This window comes from Eutrigla gurnardus, assembly GCF_963514095.1.
Source record: "Eutrigla gurnardus genome assembly, chromosome: 1".
Classification (NCBI taxonomy): Eukaryota; Metazoa; Chordata; class Actinopteri; order Perciformes; family Triglidae; genus Eutrigla; species Eutrigla gurnardus.
In genome coordinates, this window is record NC_139915.1 from 17,258,213 (window position 1) to 17,280,250 (window position 22,038).

At 41.5% G+C, this 22,038-nt stretch overlaps 1 protein-coding gene across 2 annotated transcripts in view; it reads left to right on the top strand.

The window, feature by feature from the left end:
* Positions 1 to 19,284, top strand: part of cdh8 (cadherin 8) — a 92,572-nt gene extending 73,288 nt beyond the window's left edge. Inside the window, exons 7-12 of one of the 2 annotated variants that reach the window (XM_084018077.1) lie at positions 245 to 492; positions 8,475 to 8,611; positions 11,230 to 11,351; positions 12,090 to 12,207; positions 17,131 to 17,382; positions 17,552 to 19,284. In XM_084018077.1, the coding sequence (XP_083874203.1) occupies positions 245 to 492; positions 8,475 to 8,611; positions 11,230 to 11,351; positions 12,090 to 12,207; positions 17,131 to 17,382; positions 17,552 to 18,045 (1,371 nt within the window). In that variant the 3' untranslated portion in view covers positions 18,046 to 19,284. The remainder of the gene's footprint in view (positions 1 to 244; positions 493 to 8,474; positions 8,612 to 11,229; positions 11,352 to 12,089; positions 12,208 to 17,130; positions 17,383 to 17,551) is intronic. The other variant, XM_084018078.1, reaches the window with a different exon arrangement.
* The last annotated feature ends 2,754 nt before the right edge of the window (positions 19,285 to 22,038 follow it).

Here is a 22,038-nt window from a genome sequence, read left to right on the forward strand (position 1 = left end):
CTGTCCAGGGTGTACCCCGCCTTCACCCAATGTCAGTTGGGATCGGCTCCAGCCCCCCTGCGACCCTGAATACAGGATAAGTGGTAGACGATGGATGGATTATTTTCCAGAGAAATGTAGTGCAGTAGAACTATAAAACAACATCACTTTGGAATACTAAATAAAGAGAGCTACAAGAAGTAATTGAAGGAAGAGTCATTTCCAGGTGAGGAAGCAGGATAATGTCTCTGCTCTCCTTTTACAGCCTATAGACTACGAGAGCAAGAGAGCGTACACCCTGAAAGTGGAAGCCACGAACGTCCGCTCCGAGCCCAGCAGCGGGGGGCCCTTTAAGGACACAGCCACGGTTAAGATCGTGGTGGAAGACTCCGACGAGCCTCCCATTTTCTTCAAACCGGTGTACTTACTGGAAGTGAATGAGAATGCCCCCGTCAACACAGTCATAGGGACGGTGACGGCCAGGGACCCGGACTCTACCGGGAGCCTTGTCAGGTAAGAGAGTGGATGCAGCTCAACCTTTACTGCTTAAACATCTGCTGTTGACCGACCAGAACAATACAATAAAATAGGAAAGAAAGACTATATCGTGTTAGTTTAAGAAGTGATGGTGAGTGTAGGTTAACAATGGGCCTTTTTAGACTATAAGGAGTTGTTTTAATAAAAGGGTTGACACTGAGGAATGCAATTAAATCTCTTCATGCCTGTGACCTTTGGAGGCTGTTCTGGTGTCTTTGGTAGAGATGAAGCAACCTGACTATTGCTCTCATTTCCACAGAGGAAAAAAAAAAGATTGATTATGAGTTCAAACGGCACAACTTTAGCTTTCAAAGTGTGACCAGCCCTTTTTTGTATTCTCCTCTCCTATGACTTATTCTTGGAAAATACCACAAGGGCACCTTGAGAATAGGTTATACAGGCAATTTCTATCCCTCCATCTTGGCATTTCATTAATTCTCCAGCGACTTGCTGACCGCATTCCCCGGGACAACACTCAACAGGTTGTGTGTAATTGCATGGCGAGCAGAGAGCAGGCTGGGTTTCACAGATTGGCTGAAGCAGGGACGGTCCATTTGACTTTTTGCTTTTTTTCCCCTCCTCCTCTTCTGGTGGCATCCTCTTGTTTAGTGATGTGATTGCTGGGAGGAATTGAGCCCCGAGGTTGCATGACGTCCCTCCCCTGGTAAAAAGGGAAGTGCGTTTCGAGCATAACAACATCTTCTGCCTCCTTCTGTCCTCATTTTCGTGTCCTGGCACTCTTGTGTTTGTCGAGCAAGTTCGGGAATGTAACAGTGAATATCAGACTAAATGATTAATCAATTCTCACCACACGATTATAAATGAATGCTTCAACTTCAGTGTAGAAAAGTCAATAAATATTATCAAAATGAATAATCACAACAAAAATTCTGAATTATACACAGGTGGCATTTTCAAATGTCTTGTTTTGTCCAATATATTCAGTTGAAATATTCAGCAAATCATCACAGGGAGGAGAATTGTTCTAGTTGTTGACTGAATAATGACTTAAATGATTAACCAGCAGATCGTCTAATCTATTATCCAACTGATTGTTGCTCTGAATGCAAAAATGGTCTTTTGGTCTCTATTAAGGGTAAGTAAGAGCTAAGCAGGAAAAAATGTTGCCATTGTACTTTCCTGCAAACCATAAGATATGTTGATTTCTGAATCAAAACTAACTTTCATGTATGATTTTTTTCTTGTCAGCCTCCTATAACACGATGTGTGAAAGTCCTGTGTTTATTAGACCCATACACCACTCCAATGCCCCCCCCCCCCCTTCTGTTTATAGTCATTATTATACCATCTTTCTTTCAGAAATAATACAGCTCCTGCATGTATTATTTATCTCACCTCTTATATTATGTAACATGAGCTGCACAAATATATATTTCTTTGCAGAAACACAATGCCAACATACAGTATGTTTCTTGGCAGCTGGGCTGGATGGCCACATGAACAGGGCGGCTATTGGAAATTATTTTTTTTATTTTTTTTTACATCTTAAAGGTGGATAAACGTGAACACTTTCATAACATTAATTCATCTCAAAATGTGCCATATGAATAGCTGGTTACATTTGTGTCATTCACTTCCTTCACTGCATCATTATTGAAAGAAGATGTCGCTAAATAATGAATGAGTGTGCATGCAGATGGCAGCACCCTGCTGACATGATCTTATCACACATTCGCTGCTATGACACCGTCTAGATACGAACCTCCTGTCTGGGCACTTCAATGTTAAAGCTGCGCCGACCGAGTCACAGGCTGCTGTCGTTATGCACTCGGCCACTTGCCTTTTTTTCCCCAGTCACATTTCTCTTCTTTCTTTAATTTGGATTTGTCCCTGAGGTCATTCGCCTACACTCACAGTGTTCATTATGCGTTTAATCACCAATTTTACAATTTTGTGGCCAAGTCAGGACAATGGAATGTTGCTCAAGGCCTTTGTGTGACTGTCGGGCTCCAACAGAATAGAGCCTTTTGATAATGTTCTCCAGAACTGTTAGATTTTTTTTTCAACACAGCTCATTATCAAATTTTCAATCGTATTCTCCGAGAGAAAGAAGAGGAAGTTGTAAGTGCCCAGTAGAATGCTGCATTAATCATCTGCCAACTCCTGTAAAGCCACTGATCAGCGTGGGGGAACTAACTGCTCCAAGATTACACACCAACCCGGCATTTTCTTGCCAGTTTGCCCCCCCCCATGTTCAAGATGGCCGTGATCTATCACAGATGTCAAGTTCTTTTCTTTGTGGCTGATGAGATGTAGCAAGTTATTGTTACGGAGGGCTTCCTGTTATATGATGACCATCTGATTTTACGTCACATTTGTACAAGCGTGTAACTGAGCTTTGGGCTGATGAAATGATTACACTGTGGGAGATTTTAATCCTTCCAGATAGAGTGGCTAAGAGAACGCTGCAGCCTCAGTAATGCCTCTTACATGATCACAAGAATGTTTGAGATCGTGGAAAATCTGGACAAAATCCTCACCAGACAGTATGCCAAATAATTAGACTTTTAAATGCAGTTTGTTTGCTGTGCAGTAAACACTAATTGCCATTATCGTGATTGTTCCTGGTTAAATTATTAGTATTTGGTCTTTAAACATCACATTACTGTGAACGGGGGAGTTTTGTCCAACCAAAAATGTTGAATCTCAAATATGTTTGGTTCACAATGATATGGCATTGAGAAAATCAGTTAGTCATCATACTGGGAAAACTGGAACCAGATCATAGTCTGAGTTTTGGATTTAAAATGATGTCAATTATTTCCCTGCTGATCAACTCATCGATGAATCAAGGAATGTATGCAACTCTTAATGTGTAAATAGTCTTTTGGTCTTTTATGGGACATACAGGCTTTTCATCATTGGTTTCAAAATACAAATACAAGTGATTTATTAACTTTCACCCTTTTGTATAGATATTTCCACCACAGTCTCACAGTAGTTTGTGAAATAGTAGAAACCTACTGATTCATGTACATGGACAAGAATTTCCCACATCTATTCATGTCGCTCAGCACGGCTGTATTTCAATTAGAAGTGCATCACATTTTTCCTTTTGTCAGTTGGGATGAATTACACTACAAAACAATGCGTGCACTACAGAAACGGATCCCGATAGACATTGGCATTGTTTTTATGTTGACCAACACAAAAGAAAAATGGACCATTACTGTCCCTGTACACAAAAGCTAATAAATTGCATTTTGTGACTTTTTCACGATCTGCTGTTAGCCTCCACGGATATTTCATAATGTATCCAGCAAACGAGAAGCATTCTCGTAAAAAATAGGGAATGTATCAGTCAACTGCAGCTTTACATTCTTTACAATTATACTCATTCTCTTACAATTTTCCTCCTCCCTCCCGCTTCTTTTTATCAGACCAGACCTTCTTCTTAAACTTTCTGTTTCAATGATTGGTAAGAAAAGGTGCTCTTAAAGTAAAGATGCTGTTAGTGAAGGTGGATCAATAGCGAAGGAGTGGCAGCAGCAGTGGCAGCAGCAGCAGCAACAGCAGTGTGAACGAGGACTTTCTCCTGACCACGAGCTCTCGAGTCGACCCCTCTGATTAGAATCGCTCTCCGTCTCAATCCCCCTCCAGCGGGACCAGACTGAACCAGTCTGACTCGACAGCACTCGGGGCGAGTGCTCTGGTGGGCTGCCATGTCCTCTGCACTCAGGAGACAAACAGCCCCTTAGCTGTACTTAATGCATCCAACCGACAACATTTCAGGTGCACTCCATGAAATACTCCCTCAGTATCGCTTCTCTCTGAAGCCCGTGCTCATCGTTTTCTACCTGACTGATCACAAATAAAAAGCAATGTGACATCTGACAGTCTGATACAAACTGCTTTTTCATAAAATACAATACAGCGGCTGTATTTTAGTCTAAATATTGATACGGAACTCTGTCAAGCTTGTTTATTTCTGTAGGCTTCCTAGTTTTGTCTTAGCACAGCTGCCAGCTAACATGCTGCATATGGTAATACAAGCAGCTATGTGAAGGGGATGGTTTTGAAACAAATGGAAATTGAATGTCAAGAGGGTTTATTCCACAGCACTTTTGATATTTTGTTATTTATGATTTACTTCGGACTCTCAAGCAAAATCACCTTCCTGGCGAAAAAAAAGGTCAACCTGAATGGAATGTTGTGTTGAAACAGACTGGTCAGCATTCAGGGGACTGCAAAAATTAGTTGTACATCTGTGGCCGTCCCCATGGAATTACTGACCTAATAACAAGCAGGAATGTCACAAGAGGTATTTTGTTCTCTGCAGAAAAAATAAGGGAAAAAAAGCATTTGTTCTCGACCTTTTTACCTCTTCTCCCCTAGGCCCTCAGTACCTCACACTCACAGTGGACCCCAGATTTAAAAAACAAAGTCAATGACCAAAATATTCTGAGTTCATTCAGATACAGTGTCATCATTACTTGGCGGGTCACCCTCGGACACATACCATTTTGAATCCACTATTAATCAAGTATTTAACTCGGGAGATTTGCCAATACAGCTTTGTTTGGTGTGTTATAACCAGTAGCTTATGGTGCCTAATATTAGCTAATGTTATATTGAAATTGTGACACCAGTGATTTAGTATGGTACTTTCATTAAGTGTAGGAGCTCACAAGCATTATTTTATACTTGACTTTTAATCCCTAGTGCAGTCGAGAGTTATGAAAACACTGGAATATAAATGTTCCACAATGCAACTTGATAGCAAGTTTTTCATGGGACCAGATATAGTGAAGTGCCCCTTTAATTAGACAGACCCCTGTTTTTGAAAGTCCTGTTATTACATACATTGCATAATTCATATTGTAGTTGAGTGTGATGCAAATGCATTGGCACTTGCACATATGCCTATGCCGAACAAAAAGAAGCCTTAAGGTGTGTTCAAGACAAACGCAAAGATCATTTTCCACACAGCTCTACTGCGTACAAAGCCAATGCAAAGACCCGAAGGGGAATTATTTGTTGAAATATTTGAACTTGCACAAATAATTTGACGCTCTATCACGAAAACCTATCAGCGTTGAGATTCTCCTCCTGTCGCCACTGAATCAGAAATGCAGACAAATATCGTAGCGGTCTGTGTGTGCGTGCCGGTCAGATTTGAATCAACATCGCATCTCCGAGCTCCATTTTAATCATATAACATTAGTTACCTCTTCTACGCTCCTTCTTGTCAACCACAGCTGGTTGCTAGGCGACGGGAGCCGCTAAGGTGACGCAAACAGGAAATCCTCGGTAGACCAGACTGTCTCATTTTGGAGACTGCTCAGTTCAGCCTTTGCCGTCTTCAAAGGAGTCGGCTGACGTAGAGCGTGAAGGCTGCATCCTCCGAAGGATTGGTAGGTACACATCTATAGTGTGACTCATAGAGCCACTGGCCAAGCTGTGAAACCTCCTGATTAATTTGGTGTTTTTCAGTCAGATTGAATCGTTTGCATCCTATTGTGATACAAAAGCCTGCAGCACCCTCATCCAGTTTGATGGTGGCAGATTTTAAGATCAGTCAAAAATAAAATGTAATTCAACAGATTTGATCTTAATTGTACATGCAATTTCAAATTCAAGACTATTTGATAAGAATAAAGGTTTGAGTTGCTATGGGTCACTTAAGCACCATCACAGTGAAACTATTACTGTTGAGAGATGTTACACTTACTGCAGAGTGTCTGGTACGTTTTTCCCACAGACGATCCTTTGACAAGCGTTATGTGATGGAAAGGACAAATGACTGGGTAGTTAACATGAGCAATGAGAGCCACTGGGCGTAAAAAGACACAAGACTGCCACCCACAGCAACTCAAACAGAGAAGATGTCCTGGACACACTGCTTGATTGACAGGTGATTTGTGAGAAATGCAATGTGGACACGCCACATTAATGCACCAGGATCATAAATGACTGGGAAAAATGAATAATCATCTCACTGATTACGACTTATGTATATCTTCCATCACACATTATGTTTTGAGGTTGAATATATAATATCCCTGTCTGTTGTGCCAGATCTAACAACACTTCACTGCTTTCTCATATTACCAAACAGCCTTCGCGCGTTGTTAAGTGATAGACTGAGGTCAGCCCTAAGGCGTTTAAAGGCCTGCAAAAAAAGTAATGTGGCGGGGAAACGAGGCGGTGCACACAAAGAGACGCGCGTTCACGTACACTCAGGAAAACTGTGCACGTATAATGCTGGATTATCATTTTTTATTTGCTTTTAATTCTTTTCACATCGCGTTGTCAGCGTGAGTGACAGGTGGCAGAACATTTCAGGGTCTGTCTCCTCGCTTCCACGTGAGGCTGTCAGAGTTTGACTGGGATCCACTCAGTCTGCAGGAGAGAGGCTGCTCCCAGGTGGTTTGCTGCTGTCTGCCTGTCTTGAAAGTGCTCTGCGTCCGCAGGGCAAGAGAAAAAAAGAGAGAGAGGATAGTGTGGCGGTGGTGGAGGGTCCTCATGGACCTCTCCCAGCCTGGCGTCTCGAGGATTTTACACCATTTCATCTCAAAAATGGAAATGTCACGGCTCGGTACATCTCCCCAACAATTGGAATCTGGGCCAGTGGTTTATTTATTTAATTTATTATCATTCTTGTATAAGCAGCGCCCTCCTTATAAATGTTTTTTTATTGTGGCTTTGTCTTTTTCTGGTGCTCTTCCTTTCCTCTCTCCCTCTTCTCTCCGTCATGGAAAACACTTTCGGGTTTCTGTCAACAGGTCTTCACTGATAGGGATGAGTAGTTCCACAGCGGGTTGGTACGAGAGCCAGGGTGAGGAAGGGAGGGAGGCGGCAGGGTGAGCAGGGCACCTTGGGTAAGGGCTGAGTGGGGTAGGGATCTGCTAGGAATAGGATGGAAGGATTGGATTAGGAAGAGACCCAGCTGGGTGGAAAAGAAAAACTTTGGACTGTTAGTGAGTAAGAGAGGGAAGCAGTCTGAAGGACGACGTAAGAGTAAGACAGAGAGAGAGAGCGGAAACATTTTTTCCTGGCAGTATGGAAACACTTGTTTAGTACACGGTATAATTAGCTCAGTGTTTTGAGGTGAACATGATGTTTACGACAGTCATGCATAACGGCAAATAAAAAGTTGCAAAACCAAAGATGACCTACGATGATGTATTATTTTTTAAGACAGTTTTGTGTGGGCTTGTCCCAAGAATTGGCGATACACGTACTGCAGCATGAGAGAGAGAGAAATTTCACAGTTACAAGTGGCATTGGAAAAAAAATCTCTCTGTGTGCGTTCCAATTTCAAACCCACTGCTGGATTGTTTTTCCCTCAATGATTTTTGAATGTTTTGCCAGTGTATTACCAGCACTGTACTAATTTCAAAAAGGCAGCGTGTCACACACAGGGTCACAGAGGATCAGGCAAAAAAGGAAATCTTTTTGTATGTTGTAATTCATTCTAAAAGAGCACTTCTTTATTGACTAGAAGTCGCTCGTGGTTTGAAAAGCAAACAAAATCATTTAGCCTAAGATCAGACAATGTCACACATAACAGGCCGGTCAGCGGCTCATCCCCATTACATCCATTATCCCCTCCCACCCTCTGCTGTTGGAGCTCCCGTGTGACACAACGCTGTCCTAACTCATTAATGCAAAGCCTTTGGGGGCCATTGAGTGTTGACAGATCCCAAACAGGGTTAACAACACCCCATATCTTACCCTGACATAACACTTACTCATGGTCTTTCTCTGCAGGAGGGAGGTGTCGCTGCGATCGACAGGGGGCTGCTCATGTGAAGGCTGTAATTACTCCATTGATAATTGTTGATTTCCCACAGTTTTTAACTGTGCATTAATCGGCAGGTATCCCTTGATGGATAAGTTGGCCACAACGCCCAAAGGATTGCTAAAGACGCTGCAGTGGTGGGGTTGCTAAATAGACGCAGCTCCTATTTCTGATAATCGATTCGTCTTCGCAGGTACTTCATCGATCGGCACACGGACCTGGAGAGGCAGTTCAACATCAACGTGGACGATGGGAAGATCACACTCGCCAAACCACTAGACCGGGAGACGGACATGTGGCACAACATCACGGTCACCGCCACAGAAGTCAGTAAGTGACCTCTCCTGACTCTGCTCTCTCTGTCATCTGCTGCGAACACCGTTTCCCCCGTGCATTGTAATTTCCTATTTTTTGAAAATCAACATACGATTAGGCATTCATCGGCACGCACGGTTTTTAAAAACAGAGGAGTGCACGGGGGCACGTACAACATCTTCCGGTGATTTCATGGGTTGTCTCAGTCAAAGGAGTCACTGACCTGCTACATGCAATCCTCTGTGCAACAGTATGGCGCTCTGGCGCTCTGTAACGCTGCACTTCCAATCGCTCTGAGAGTATGGCACAAACAATTAGCGTTTGAATCCACAGAGGCATTAAATACGTTAATATGCTGAGTTTTGATTGAATTAAACAGCTCAGTAGTCAATTTGTGGAAGTGCACGAACATTAAGACGTATCAAATGAACAGTTTTAAAGACATGCTCCAGAGTGGATTGCTCCAACGCCAGCATCCATTACAGATTAAAGAACATCTGTGAAACCGCAAAACTCACTGACTACGTCGAAAATCTTGCCGGCAGAGCTACAAACAGCTCAAACCATATGTAAGGCTTTATTTGCATACAGATTGTTTCAGGGGGGCTGTATGTTGTGATAAAGCTTAATGTACCCCTTAAAGCTATTGGAACAGAAATTTACACAGCTTGTAACTTTTCCCCCCTGTCCTCTTCCGCTCCATCTCGCTCTCCTTCCCTCTCGCTGTCTTGCTCTATCTGTCCCTTTCTTTCCTTAATCATAGGAAACACACATTAATTGTCAGTGTAAATGAAATCCCAAACACTGTCATAATGTTTTGGCCGTGCAGCACAGACAAACCCCCCCCCCCCCCCCCCCCCCATTGCAGCAGCCTGTTGGAGGAATTTAATGTGTCTCCTTTGATAAGCCGATTGCCTTGTCATTTCCTTGCATCCATACATTTAAATGGTATTCATGCCCCTTAGCAAAGTAACTGTGGCTCGAGATAGTGGCATCTCTGTGAACACCTAGAAGGAATTTACCAAAATAAATATGGCAGTTTTGCTATTCTTCACGGGTGTGAGAGAATCTGGTGTCTTCTGTGGCGTGAAGAGGAATAGATGTGTTCCCAGTGCTATCCCGATGCCATTTGCCACCCAAACGGAGATGCGTTCTGCAGCCTCGCACCAGTTGACATCTGACTAATCAGACTCTATTCCCTGTCTGCTGCTGGGGGAAAGTCACTCTTGTCGGGGGGGGATTCTGTATCCCTCTCTCCCTCCGCCCTAATCCATCTCTCACTGTCAATTTCCACTCTCCTCACTGCTTACCTCGTTTTCAACTCTTCTTCCGGCCTGTTTGGTGGCCTTGATTTTCTTCTTTTTTTATGAAAATAATTTGGAAAAATACATTTGTAAAACTACAAGTTGAAGTGAGACTGAAATATTTTGGAAATACATTAAAGGAAACATTTAATGAAATTAGCAGCCTCATTTCATTACACTCAGGATTTTTCTGCTACAGTTTCATGCAGCCCGGTAGCCATCGAGAAAATGAAAATTCAGTTGGTTCAAACAAAAGGATTTAGTTCTTCCTGTCCTGTGTGAAACCAAAAGTAAATGTCGACTTTACGTCATCATTTTATAACATTAACCATATGCCATTGTGCATTTCTGCAATACGAGGCTGTTATATTTTCGGTTCAGAATCAGGTGTTCCAATGTAAGCACATTAGATGTGTATGAATGAGTACATGTGCTAACTTTATGACTCTTTATGCTGGTTTTATGCTGCATTTCAACAAAAATAATATAGAAATAAAAAACAATCAATAAACAACATCCTTTCAAGTCTCCACTTGCTATTTGCCGTTCATTCTTCTTACAAAGTGACAAAAGGATCAAGGTTCATGGAGCCAAATAATGAAATGAATCAATAGAATAGAAAATAAAGACACACCAGTGTCATTGGCCACTGCCCTCTTGGATCAACATTAATACATAATTGCTTTAAAATTTGGCATTTGCACTCCTGATTAATAAATACAACCGTTTACGGGGACTCTCAAAAGGGACTGTCAATTACCGGTGATGAATAATTCCAATCAAAATCTAATCTAATTAAACTGCCTTTTATTATCTTTTTACACTTCAGTTACCAATCACTCATTAATATGCATGTTTTAACCCTCATGTTTTAAACATGACAGTGTACAGGGGATTTTCAGAAGCACTTTGAATGGGATTTTTTTTTCTTCTTCTCTGTTGCCTAGAATCCTGTTTTGCATCGCTGATACCAGCTGAAATGTAGATTGATGTGGCTTATCATCTGTCCTCCCATCAGTTCAGGAAATGAATTAGAAATGAGAAATAAAGATGGAAAATAAAGGAAATTAAAACTAGGTCACATAATTTACCTGGGATTTTATATGTAGCATTGTTTTTTTCTGGGTTGGATTTTGATTATTGTCTTTTCTGATTTATTTTATTTATCTCATAACTCCCCTTTCTTCTATCTATCTATCTATCTATCTATCTATCTATCTATCTATCTATCTATCTATCTATCTATCTTTCTCTCTCTCTCTCTCTCTCTCTCTCTCTCTCTCTCTCTCTCTCTCTCTCTCTCGCTCTCTCTCTCTCAATGTATATTAGGAAACCACAGTCAGATATCAAGAGCGATTGTGGCCATCAGAGTAATGGACATTAATGACAACGCACCTGAATTTGCCACCGAATACGAGGCCTTTCTGTGTGAAAATGGAAAACCTGGACAGGTAAGGAGAAAAGTGCCTCATTCATCAAACTCATGATCTATCTTTTTCTATCTCCCTCTCTTTCTCTCTTAGCCTTTCTTACTGTCTCTCTCTCCTCCCCTCTAATGATTGGCCACAGTGAATTATAGCCTATTTATTTCACTGGGAAACTACAGAGGTGGGAGTACAGTCCTTTTTTTCCCAGCAACAGTCCTCCCTTGACACAGTGTGCACAGAGCAAAAGGGAAATGGGAGCAGTCAGGATTGATCAGAGTGGATCATAATTCAAGACTGTCTTTTATGTCCTCCTCCAGATGGCACAATGCCTCCCCCAGCCAAAATTTCTGGACAAGTACTTAGCATTCTCCTTCTCATCAATCGACCTCATTCAGGGGACCTGTGTACGTACAATATGGAGCTATATTGAAAGGATGGGGAAAACGGGAGCCAAAAAAGGGAACTGTCCTGCAGGGCCTGAATTCTAATTTCCCATCAATCATAAAGACGTACAGCTTGATAAGACCTATGATGACAGATTAACAGATAGAGCCAGGAGCCTGAAAGTGTGCCAGACTAGACAGGACCTCATTGATAATTATCTCAAACTCCAGGAATGAATAGGCCATATATTTCATCAGGTGTGATCCAGCCAGTATTAGACTGAGGCAATCTGTGGTGGCAAAAACAGAGTAATGAATATGCTGCCACCTCTAATGACTTTGAGTCCTCCTCTGTATATCTTCTCGTCTGTCAATGCAGGTGATCCAGACTGTCAGCGCAGTGGACAAAGACGACCCAATCCAGGGCCACTATTTTGACTATCGTCTAGTCCCAGAGATGCTCAACAACCCCAATTTTACCATCAAAAACAACCAAGGTGCGTAACAAAAGAAAACACTTGTTTTTCTCTTTTTTTGGTGGCAGAATGAATGAAGTTTCTGTAAATTTCTCCAATGGCTTTCCAGTCGAATCGCTAATCTTTGGCACGTTAGCCACACTCAAGATGAAATCTAGTGGATCAGTGTAGCTCACAATTAGCAGATGTGAAATTGTGTGGACACCAGCTTCTCTTTACTCCCCAGTGCGTTTTGAAGGAAGCTAAATGAATGGGATCCAAATGGCTTTTTCCTGGTAGTCTTGTAGCTCAATGTAGGGTGACTTCCTAGGAGCTGTGTTGCAGCGCGGCAGATGGTGCTAAATTTATTTGCTAAATACTCTGATTGGTTTATTTGCCGTTTGTCTTCATTCCATTCCTCTTCTCCTGCCTCTCCTCCATAACTGGCTTTGAACAGGCTGTGTTCATGATGACATTGTGTAATGTTTTCAGCTCGGGGCAAATTATCTTCATATGGTACTAGCCTTCTGTTTCCATGCTGAAGCTTCAGGCTAACTTACTGCAAGAGTCCATAAAAACCAGGTCATCACATGGACTAAACACTTTTTGACAAATATAGAAAGAAAACATTTTGAAATAGGTTTATTAGCAGGCAGGAAAATAACATGATGGTGTTGTAATCACAGGCAATGGAAAATAGCCTCTTTTGACACATTGAGCAATAACTGAATAGGAATAAAATCATATTGTTTTCCTATCACGTGCAGAAACCCTATCAGAACATGTTTAACAGGCAAAGTCTTGCTTCAAAGTAGTCTTAACTGCGGATCAACCTCAAAGTGTTGCCCTTTTGTCAAGAAGATATATACTAGTTTCTTAAGATGACATAACAGAAAACAACTGTTTGACCACTAAAAGCACAGCTTTGTGTTAGTCCAAGAAAAAACATAAAAAAGCCAGTGTTTATCTCACTTGCCTGACACCACAGTGATTATATAGTAAATATCAGCTCTCTATGTATTACATATTGCACCAACCACTTATCGAAGGTATTGCTAATTCTGTACAGAGAAAAGAAGCCCTTTGCTCCATATCCCTCAGTACTTTAGTGACTATTTCTATCTGAAATCGGCAGCTGTGGGAGACACTTAAGTGAAGAGTGTCAGGCTCCTGTGAGCCTCTGTGTGCTGCTTTTGTTTGCGATGATGAGTCTAATTGTAGGGATTGCGCAGTGAAGAGGTTCGGGGCTGCCCACACTGAGGAAGATGCCGAATGTTCTGACCTGCTGCATACGAGATACCGAGCACTCTGACAACTCTGCATTCTGTAGAGCATCACATTCTCAGTAATTGAGATAACATGCATTCACCATGCTGCCAAGAATGACATTCTGCGAGTAGAAATACTTCTCAGGCTCCTTTGAAGACCTTGCACATTCTTCTTACGCATGTAAAAGTCAAACTTTTTAGCAGCAAAATGCACCCTTGCTCTGTTCAATAGACTCAACGGTTTGCAGATGCAGATTAAGTTGGTCTGGTAAGACAAGTACCTTGTAGTTAGCAAACTTTATTGTTTGAATCTGACATCCCTGAGTCAGTTCACTGACTTTATCAAGCCTCTCATGATAATGATTTATCCTTTAGCATTATCCCATAAGCGTCACTTGTGAGCACAGCTGTTCAGTAAAAGACTAATTTAGTCCAGCTAAAATAACATTGCATGGTGTTGCTTTTTTCCATTACAGGATATAGGTTTGTGATTTGTGGCCCAAATGAGAAAAATGTATATTTTGCATTTCTTGGTCGTTTCACGACGGCGCCAGCAAGGAAAAAGTACTTGCCCATGATTGCTGATTGTGCAGGCTCATTGGCTAGCCAGCTAAACCACACTGAACCACCGGGGGAAAAAACTCCTAAATGTCAGCGTCTGTCGAGGATTTCCAGTGTATCTCTTTTGCTATTTAACAAACGCATTTAAAAATTGTTTTTGGCTCTTACTTTTGACTGTGAAAAGGTCTAGCTCTGAATGCTATTTTATTCGTGTACACTCGCAGGTCAATTATATTCAATAAGTAGGTAGGGACCAATTATTTAATGTCTGTGTTGCATACACGTTCAATGCTGCCCCATTTGTAGGGATGTCCCGATCCAGCTTTTTGCACTTCCGATCCGATACCGATATTGTAGCTTTTAGTATCGGCCGATACCGATACTGGCCAATCCAAGCATGTATTAAAGATTAAAGATATTTACTTATTTTGTTGTCAGACTCATGTTGAAAAGGGTTTTACTCTTAAGAACAACTAGCCAACTTAATTAGGTTAGTTTGAATAATCCACAAAGGTTGGTAATGAGAAGCTGACCTGTTTATTCTTAACAGGGTTAAATAAACACAAAATAGACAAAATAATAAATAGTCAATTAACCACACAAACTGAATTGGCATCAGTGCTCTGCTCTTGAACAAGAGTGTAAACAAAGGCTTAAAAAGCCATCAGTGCAAATATTGTAAACTGCATAAAAAAAGCAAAACACACAGAAAACCTGAGTAGAGAATAAATAGTCAATTAACCACACACAAACTTCGTCTTTTAGGGTAAAATAATCCCACACAGCTGACATTTTTATCGATAACTTTAAATTATTAGTGGGACATGCACAGACAAGTCCGTCTTGTTGTTGTTTAGGGGATGCTGGACAGGTCGCTATGTGCGCGCTAGGTGTGCGCTAGGTGTGCGCTAGGTGTGCTGGAAAACACGGACCGGAGTTTTGAAAAAAACTGGATCGGGAGTCCGGATCAGGATTTTCCCATGCAGGCCGATCCGATATTGATATGCATTTCTTTGCTAATATCGGCGGCCAATCCGATCCAAATATCCCTACCCATTTGCATATTAAAATACATACACACACATCACTGCACATACTAACGAACAATAAAAACAACCAGGATATAGTGTGTAGAGATGAGACACAGTGTGTTAGCAGCATCATTCTCTATCAGCTTGTTCCCACTCTTTGTTGAAATAAAAAAAATTCAAAACCAATGTCGATGCAGCACCTAGCGGCTCCCGCTACAGTGCACCACTACAACACTGTGCAGGCCCATCCTCGCTACATTTTGTTTCATTGTGTTGTCTTTGCATGTTTGTTACTGGAGCACATACAGCATATGACAGAGATACACATCAACATCCAAGAAGGAAGCATGGGGATTTGATTAAATGCAGCAGACCTTGAGATGATCACTACCCACGGAATCTTCAGATCACTCGGCGAGACTGGGCAGAGTAACGCCACTGAAAGCTAAGCTAACCCGGCTAGCACCTATGTCCTGATGTAGGAAAATAAGATGGACATCATAAGACTTCAGGATTCTGGATCCATCGTGGCATCTGGATCAAGCTGCACATGGTGGATGAGTGGAGGTCAACACATCAATGATGCTTAGTACTCAAACACAGTCAACGTAGATTGACAATGTTTCCCTGATGTTGAATTTCTAATTTTAAGAATTCGGCCATGATGTCTGGCAACTGAATAGTTTCATATCTGCTGGTTACATCTTCCTGATGCAACTTAAGAAGAAAATACACTACAGGACTGTTTTTCTTTTGTCATGCTGTTGTACAATAAATTATCCTTGAATCTTTGAGAAAGTTTGTCCATTGGTCAAACATTATTGCTCCCTCCAATCCTTTGGTATTCTGGTACTACAACCCATTTAAGTCCTACTGATTTGACATTAATCCATGTGCTGTGTGCAGTTGCTCACACAATCTAAAGAGACAGCAGAAGTGACACTGAGCGTCTGAAAAACACTTTCTGCACATGTGAAGTCACTGCTGTCATTTGGAACCTCCCACATATTCAGCTATTTATAGCGGGAAATGTATTCAAATGAACTATTGCTATGGTGATGACTTGTATTTCAATATACAATCAGTAATCAGTCTCGAGATGAAATGCTTTTGATGTGCCCTAATACATAAAGGACAGCAAAAAAAGAGCATTTGTGTAACTCCAGTAAGTTCAATCAGATTGAAGGTTATCCGCACAGCTGCCTCTCTCTTTGAGCAGCAGATCTCTTCTGTGGATGGGCTGACGTGCAGGAAATGTTTAATTCTATTTTTACTATTAATAGTTGCCAAGAAAAATGAAAATGACCCCCATAGGAAGACAAACTTTACTCAAATATAGTAGACGCTTGTTTGCTTTCTAAGCCCTGCTGAATGATCCAAATGAAACAGGACATGATGGCGCTCACAAAGCAGAGTGTACCACTTTGTGTCAGCACTCGTAAGAAAATACATCTCAGCATGTTCACATGAATTACAGATGCCGCAAAGCAAATACTTCCATCATAAAGCATTCTATCTTTTGATTAAGTTTGCACCGTCGATGCCGTTGTTTGAACACGGCCCGTCTCTCTCTATATATATTACCAGATCTATTTCGCTCGTTATTCACCCTTCGGCAGAGGGGCAAATGTTAGAACATCGGGAATCGTGTACGTTTAACATAAGATCAGGAGTATATTCTTATGCGAATGCAAGTGTTTGATAACGCGAGCAGGGCACGGAGAGCCAGCTAATGAGCAGACAGCTTCACAGAAGTGTCATCAAAGAGCAGCTGGCACCTTTCTGGGTCGACATGTGCCATCTTCTAAGTCAGTGTCGCCTGCCGTGGTCTCTTCATTTCCTCTGCTTTCAAAGAGGGGTAGCCAACTCGATCTCGCCTTCCCTCAGAATTCCTGAACTGGACTGTGGAGAAAAAAAAATCAAGGTGGCTGAAATTCATCTATGGCATTGGAATGTGAGAAAGTCGAGTGGCGATTGATGTGAAATGAGTTTACCCTCGCTGCACTGTGCTTCACGATAATAATAGAAATTTAGACTGTTTCTACCGTGAATACTAATGGTTTTTCCACACAAAATTCATCTGTGGCTTTACCTCTCTCTGACAGACAATTCAATCAGTGTTTTGGCCAAGCATGATACCTTCCGGCGACAGAAACAGGAGATGTACTTCCTGCCAATCATTGTGACGGACAATGGGAATCCACCGATGAGCAGCACCAACACCTTGACCATCCGAGTCTGTGGGTGCAGCAAGGACGGCATAGTACAGTCCTGCAACGTGGAGGCCTACGTCTTACCCATCGGCCTCAGCATGGGAGCTCTCATCGCCATCCTGGCCTGCATTATACTGCTGTTAGGTGAGGTGTTTCTTTCTTGTGTTGTGATAGTATTGCTATGAATTGTTGTAAATGACACCTTTCATAACCTGACCTTGATGTTAGATACAGAACAGAAAATCCTCTCGTCAAAGCTTGACCTAGACTTCTTCTTTCCTCCTTCCTTTTTACCCATCTGTCTTTGTGACAGTAATAGTAGTACTATTTGTGACCCTGAGGAGACACAAGAATGAGCCTCTTATTATAAAGGATGACGAAGATGTGAGGGAGAACATTATCCGTTACGACGACGAAGGAGGCGGCGAGGAGGACACGGAGGCCTTCGACATTGCAACGCTGCAGAACCCGGATGGCATCAATGGTTACCTGCCACGCAAGGACATCAAGCCTGACCTGCAGTTCATGCCCCGGGCGGGCCAGCACTCTGGCCCAAATGGCGTGGATGTGGACGAATTCATCAATGTACGGCTCCATGAGGCGGACAATGATCCCACAGCGCCACCTTATGACTCCATCCAGATCTATGGGTACGAGGGTCGGGGATCCATCGCCGGCTCCCTCAGCTCACTGGAGACGGCATCGTCAGACTCGGACCAAAACTATGACTATCTCAGAGAGTGGGGCCCGCGCTTCAGAAGACTTGGGGAGCTCTACTCTGTGGGCGAGAGCGACCGCGAGACCTGACCTTTGATTTGTTAGAAAAAAAGACCTTTCCGATTTCTTTTATGTCCACATACTTGTGTATTAAACGCTAGGGGGGTTTGCTGGCTTTTAGAAACTGGTGTTTAAAAAGAAAATTAAAAAAAAAAAACAGTTAATACCAACGGAGGTCACTTTTTTGTATTCTTGTTAGAGTGAGGTATAGCAGTCGCCATCCACTATGTCAAAAGCATTGTAATTGTTGAGCCAAACAATGTCTTTATTAGGAGATCTATGATTCTTGTGGAGTGTATCTTAGATTCCGTTGTGGAGTGTCTAGCAGTTTTTTGGGTGTTAGTCATTTGCTGTGACTGCCAGTAGCAGAAAAACCCTGGCATAGCTGGTAGTTGCCCGATGAGGAAACGACTGATAACGTCAGGTTCTTTGGAGCTTGAGCGAACACTCCGTGCTCCATGGACAGCAAGCTGGACCTCAGAAGCTGCAGAGGGACTCGTTTCACGTCTCCTTAAGCCACCCAGCTGATCGGTGATCTGAAATGAACTGACAATGAAAAAGCAATATATGGTCTACATTACAACGACGAATGTATGTATGATTTGAGAAAAAAAGAAGCAAAAAGACAAACCAGTATTGGCTTTAAGGTGAATTTGTTAGCATTTGATATGTTCTCTGGTGGCCACATTTATAAACTATCTAAAGCCCAGAAAGGCTTGCTTTATACAACTCTTTGTATTTACACGCTACAGGTGTGAGTCGCAAGTGTTACTAGCCTAAAGAAGACTGACGTGAAGACAAAAAAGAGAAATGTAGAAACTCTGAGGCCTTCTTTTTACAGAAGCAACATTAAATACAATTGTAATCTACTGTTTTTTGACAAGAGATGTGTTGATTCTTCATTATTGTTCAATGAGTTTTTTGTATTTCTGTTCTTAAATCATTTATTTTTCCTGTGCTGACAATTTGAAGTGAGTGTGCTTAGATTATTTCACATTCAGCTGTTTTTTCAACCACTTGAACACTTTCATAGCAGCCAGACCATAATATGAATCTACTACAGTTGATAATATAGACTAGATGTAAGCAAGCAAACAAACAGCTCAAAGTTACAGTAACAATGTGGATGATCTAATTAATTGGGACTGCAGGAATGGGACCTTTCTGACACATGCTAATTCTGTGTGAAAATATATCTCATATTCTGAGGTACGGCGTCCGAGCACAATAGTCCAATTGATAACCTGAGTATGTGACTCTCAAAACATCAAATCTGAGAAAATGAAGACAAAAATCCAAACCATGTGCATATTGTGCTTACACTGTATGATATCAATAAAAAAAAGACTTGTACTGTACATAAAGTTACTGCTAACGTCATTAGCTTTCAATGAGGTGGTAGGTTTGTCTCTGCACGTTAGCTCTTGCACATAATGAGAATTTCAATGGCACTACAGCTGCGTGCATACTCAGTTTGTACTGATACAGTATTATGGCAGTTCTCGGTAGACTAAACAATATATATGGAATAGTCCTACATGCAGATCATATTTTGTACTGTGCTTTAATGCTTATAAATGTGTATGTTCAATTATTTACTCCCTGTACTGTAATCTAAGATACCCTGTATTGTTTCCTACTTTGTGAAATATATTTTTATAAATATTGCTGAATGGGTGTGGTTTTCTTATGCAGATGACAAGTTACAGAAATTGAACCTTGATCTAAACTTGAAGCATGTGTAACCCCTTTTTTCTTAGTGTTTATAATCTACACTGAGGTCACACCCAATAAGAATAAAACAGGTCCTAGGTGCTCAGCTAAAGATGATGAATTCGCTGTGGTTCTTCTCTACCGAATTAAGCAAGGGACTTTATCACTTGAGTGAGAAAAAAAAGATGTCATGTAACTAGCGCGGTGCCTCCACTGAAAACTTACTATGCTATGCTTTAGCATAAAATTATGTAAGCCCTCACAAATCAAGTAAATACAGTTTACTCTGAAAGAATGTTAACAAACAATATGTATGGGTAGGACATAAACATTTATTCGGCTTTAAACCTTTTTAGATCTTTGGAATAATACCTTAAAAAAGAGAGAAATGCTTCAGAGATGGATAAGTATATAGAAAACAACAAACAACAACACTTCCTCTACCAATGTATTTTCACAGTTCAGATAGAAATAAAAAAAAAGTGATAATGCTACCAATGAAAAGCTTACCAAAGTCCTTGGATAATTTTCCCTAACCGTTGGGGCCCATTCGTAGCGTTGGTGCACATGAAGTTTTATAAAGTCACCAGAAGTGAAACTTGGAAACCAGGACAGTTCACACAGTCTGCTTTAACACAGTCCCATCTCTCGCTTCAGCACTCGGTTCCCGTGCCAATGTCAAGTACTCACGCAACCTCCCATCGCAAATGCAATATGGCGTTAGCCAGCCAGGCCGTAGAGCGATGTCCAGAAACCACGCGACGACTCCCGTAGCCCAGGCTACCAATCGTTCTCTGCTGTACCTCGTGCGCTCCGTCCTCACGACCTGCACGAATGTCGTTCATCATGTGTTGTGAAGCAGGCTAGTTCTCTGCCACCGAGCTAACAACCGAGCTCCGCCACCCTCCGCCGCCCTGCGCTGCGCCACGAAACTAGGGCCCCAAGAGTCCGGTAAAATAAAAATGAGTGTTTTTACACATTTTTAGAAAACCCTACACATGGATTTTGATCGACACAGAAAGAGAACAATTACATGATATGAGTTGCATTACGAGAAATGTAGGATCCAGTTATTTTGGAGCTTGAACCATCAAAACATCAAGTTCTTTGATTTTGACCATCCTTTGTTGACTCTGTGTCTTGTGACTAACTGATCATCATATACTGTTAATTTAAAACAAGCTGACCAATCAGAGGTGCTGTTAGGATCCTGAACCATTGGGGGCTTTTCCCAGCCCAAAAATCCTCAGATTTTCACCTGTTCATTTCGCCATTTTCAAGTAATTTCAGTAAAATTAACAGAAATTGTGCTCTACCAACAACACAAAACGTACGGTAAATAAATATGAGTAAATATCATTCCAATTTGTTGTTTTATTTTCAACTGGACAAAGTAAAATCCTAATTCTGGTTTCACACTGAAGCTCCACAATGTTTATGGAGAAACGTCACCTGCTTCCTTTTAGCGTCAATGTGAACCCATTGGATATTTCACGCGTGTGAAGCTTGTTGGCTGGCCTGTGATTTTCAGCAATAGCTTTGGCAAGAAAACTGATAAATGACATGATATATCTCATTTGCTCACTCATTATAATATATAAGCATCCCACACTTGTATCCTTCCTGCCCTCTCTCCCTGCTGTTCTCCCAGAGTTTCAATTCCACTGATTCCCCTTCATGATCAAATTTTAAAATCCATCCACGATATATGGCACACATTTATGCACAAACGCACACACTCACTACAGGAGCAGCATCACTAGTTGACCAGCATGGAGAAACAGCCAGGTTACTGCTCATGCTAAAGTAAACAATGGCGCAGCACTTTGCGGAGCTTCTGCATCCAGTGTGAACTCGGCGAAAGAAGAAAATAGGAGCTTTGACGGAGATGAAGCTGTTTTTACGTATTGAAAATTGGTGTCCTAGTTTCTGCTTCAAATGTGGGCTTGAGTTTTGAAAATGTTCTTCTCCTCTCTCCTGTCTTGGCATATGCGGCATCCTTTTTCCGAACGACCAAAATCAAACCAAATCGCTATATTTATATTATCAATTTTTTTTTTTACACATACTTTATTTCATAACCAACCAATATCAGATGAATCACTCGACGGAATTACAATAATTAATACAAAATAAATGAATCAACAAACCATGAATCATGGAGGATAAATAAATAAATAAATCACCATTCATCCATAAGTACATCACAATATTGGATGCTAGCTGAAGGCCAACATTCAACTGCTGCTCTGTTTCAACAATATTGGTCTGCAAAACCTGCATGCAGGCTGAAATTCCACTGTGGTGTTT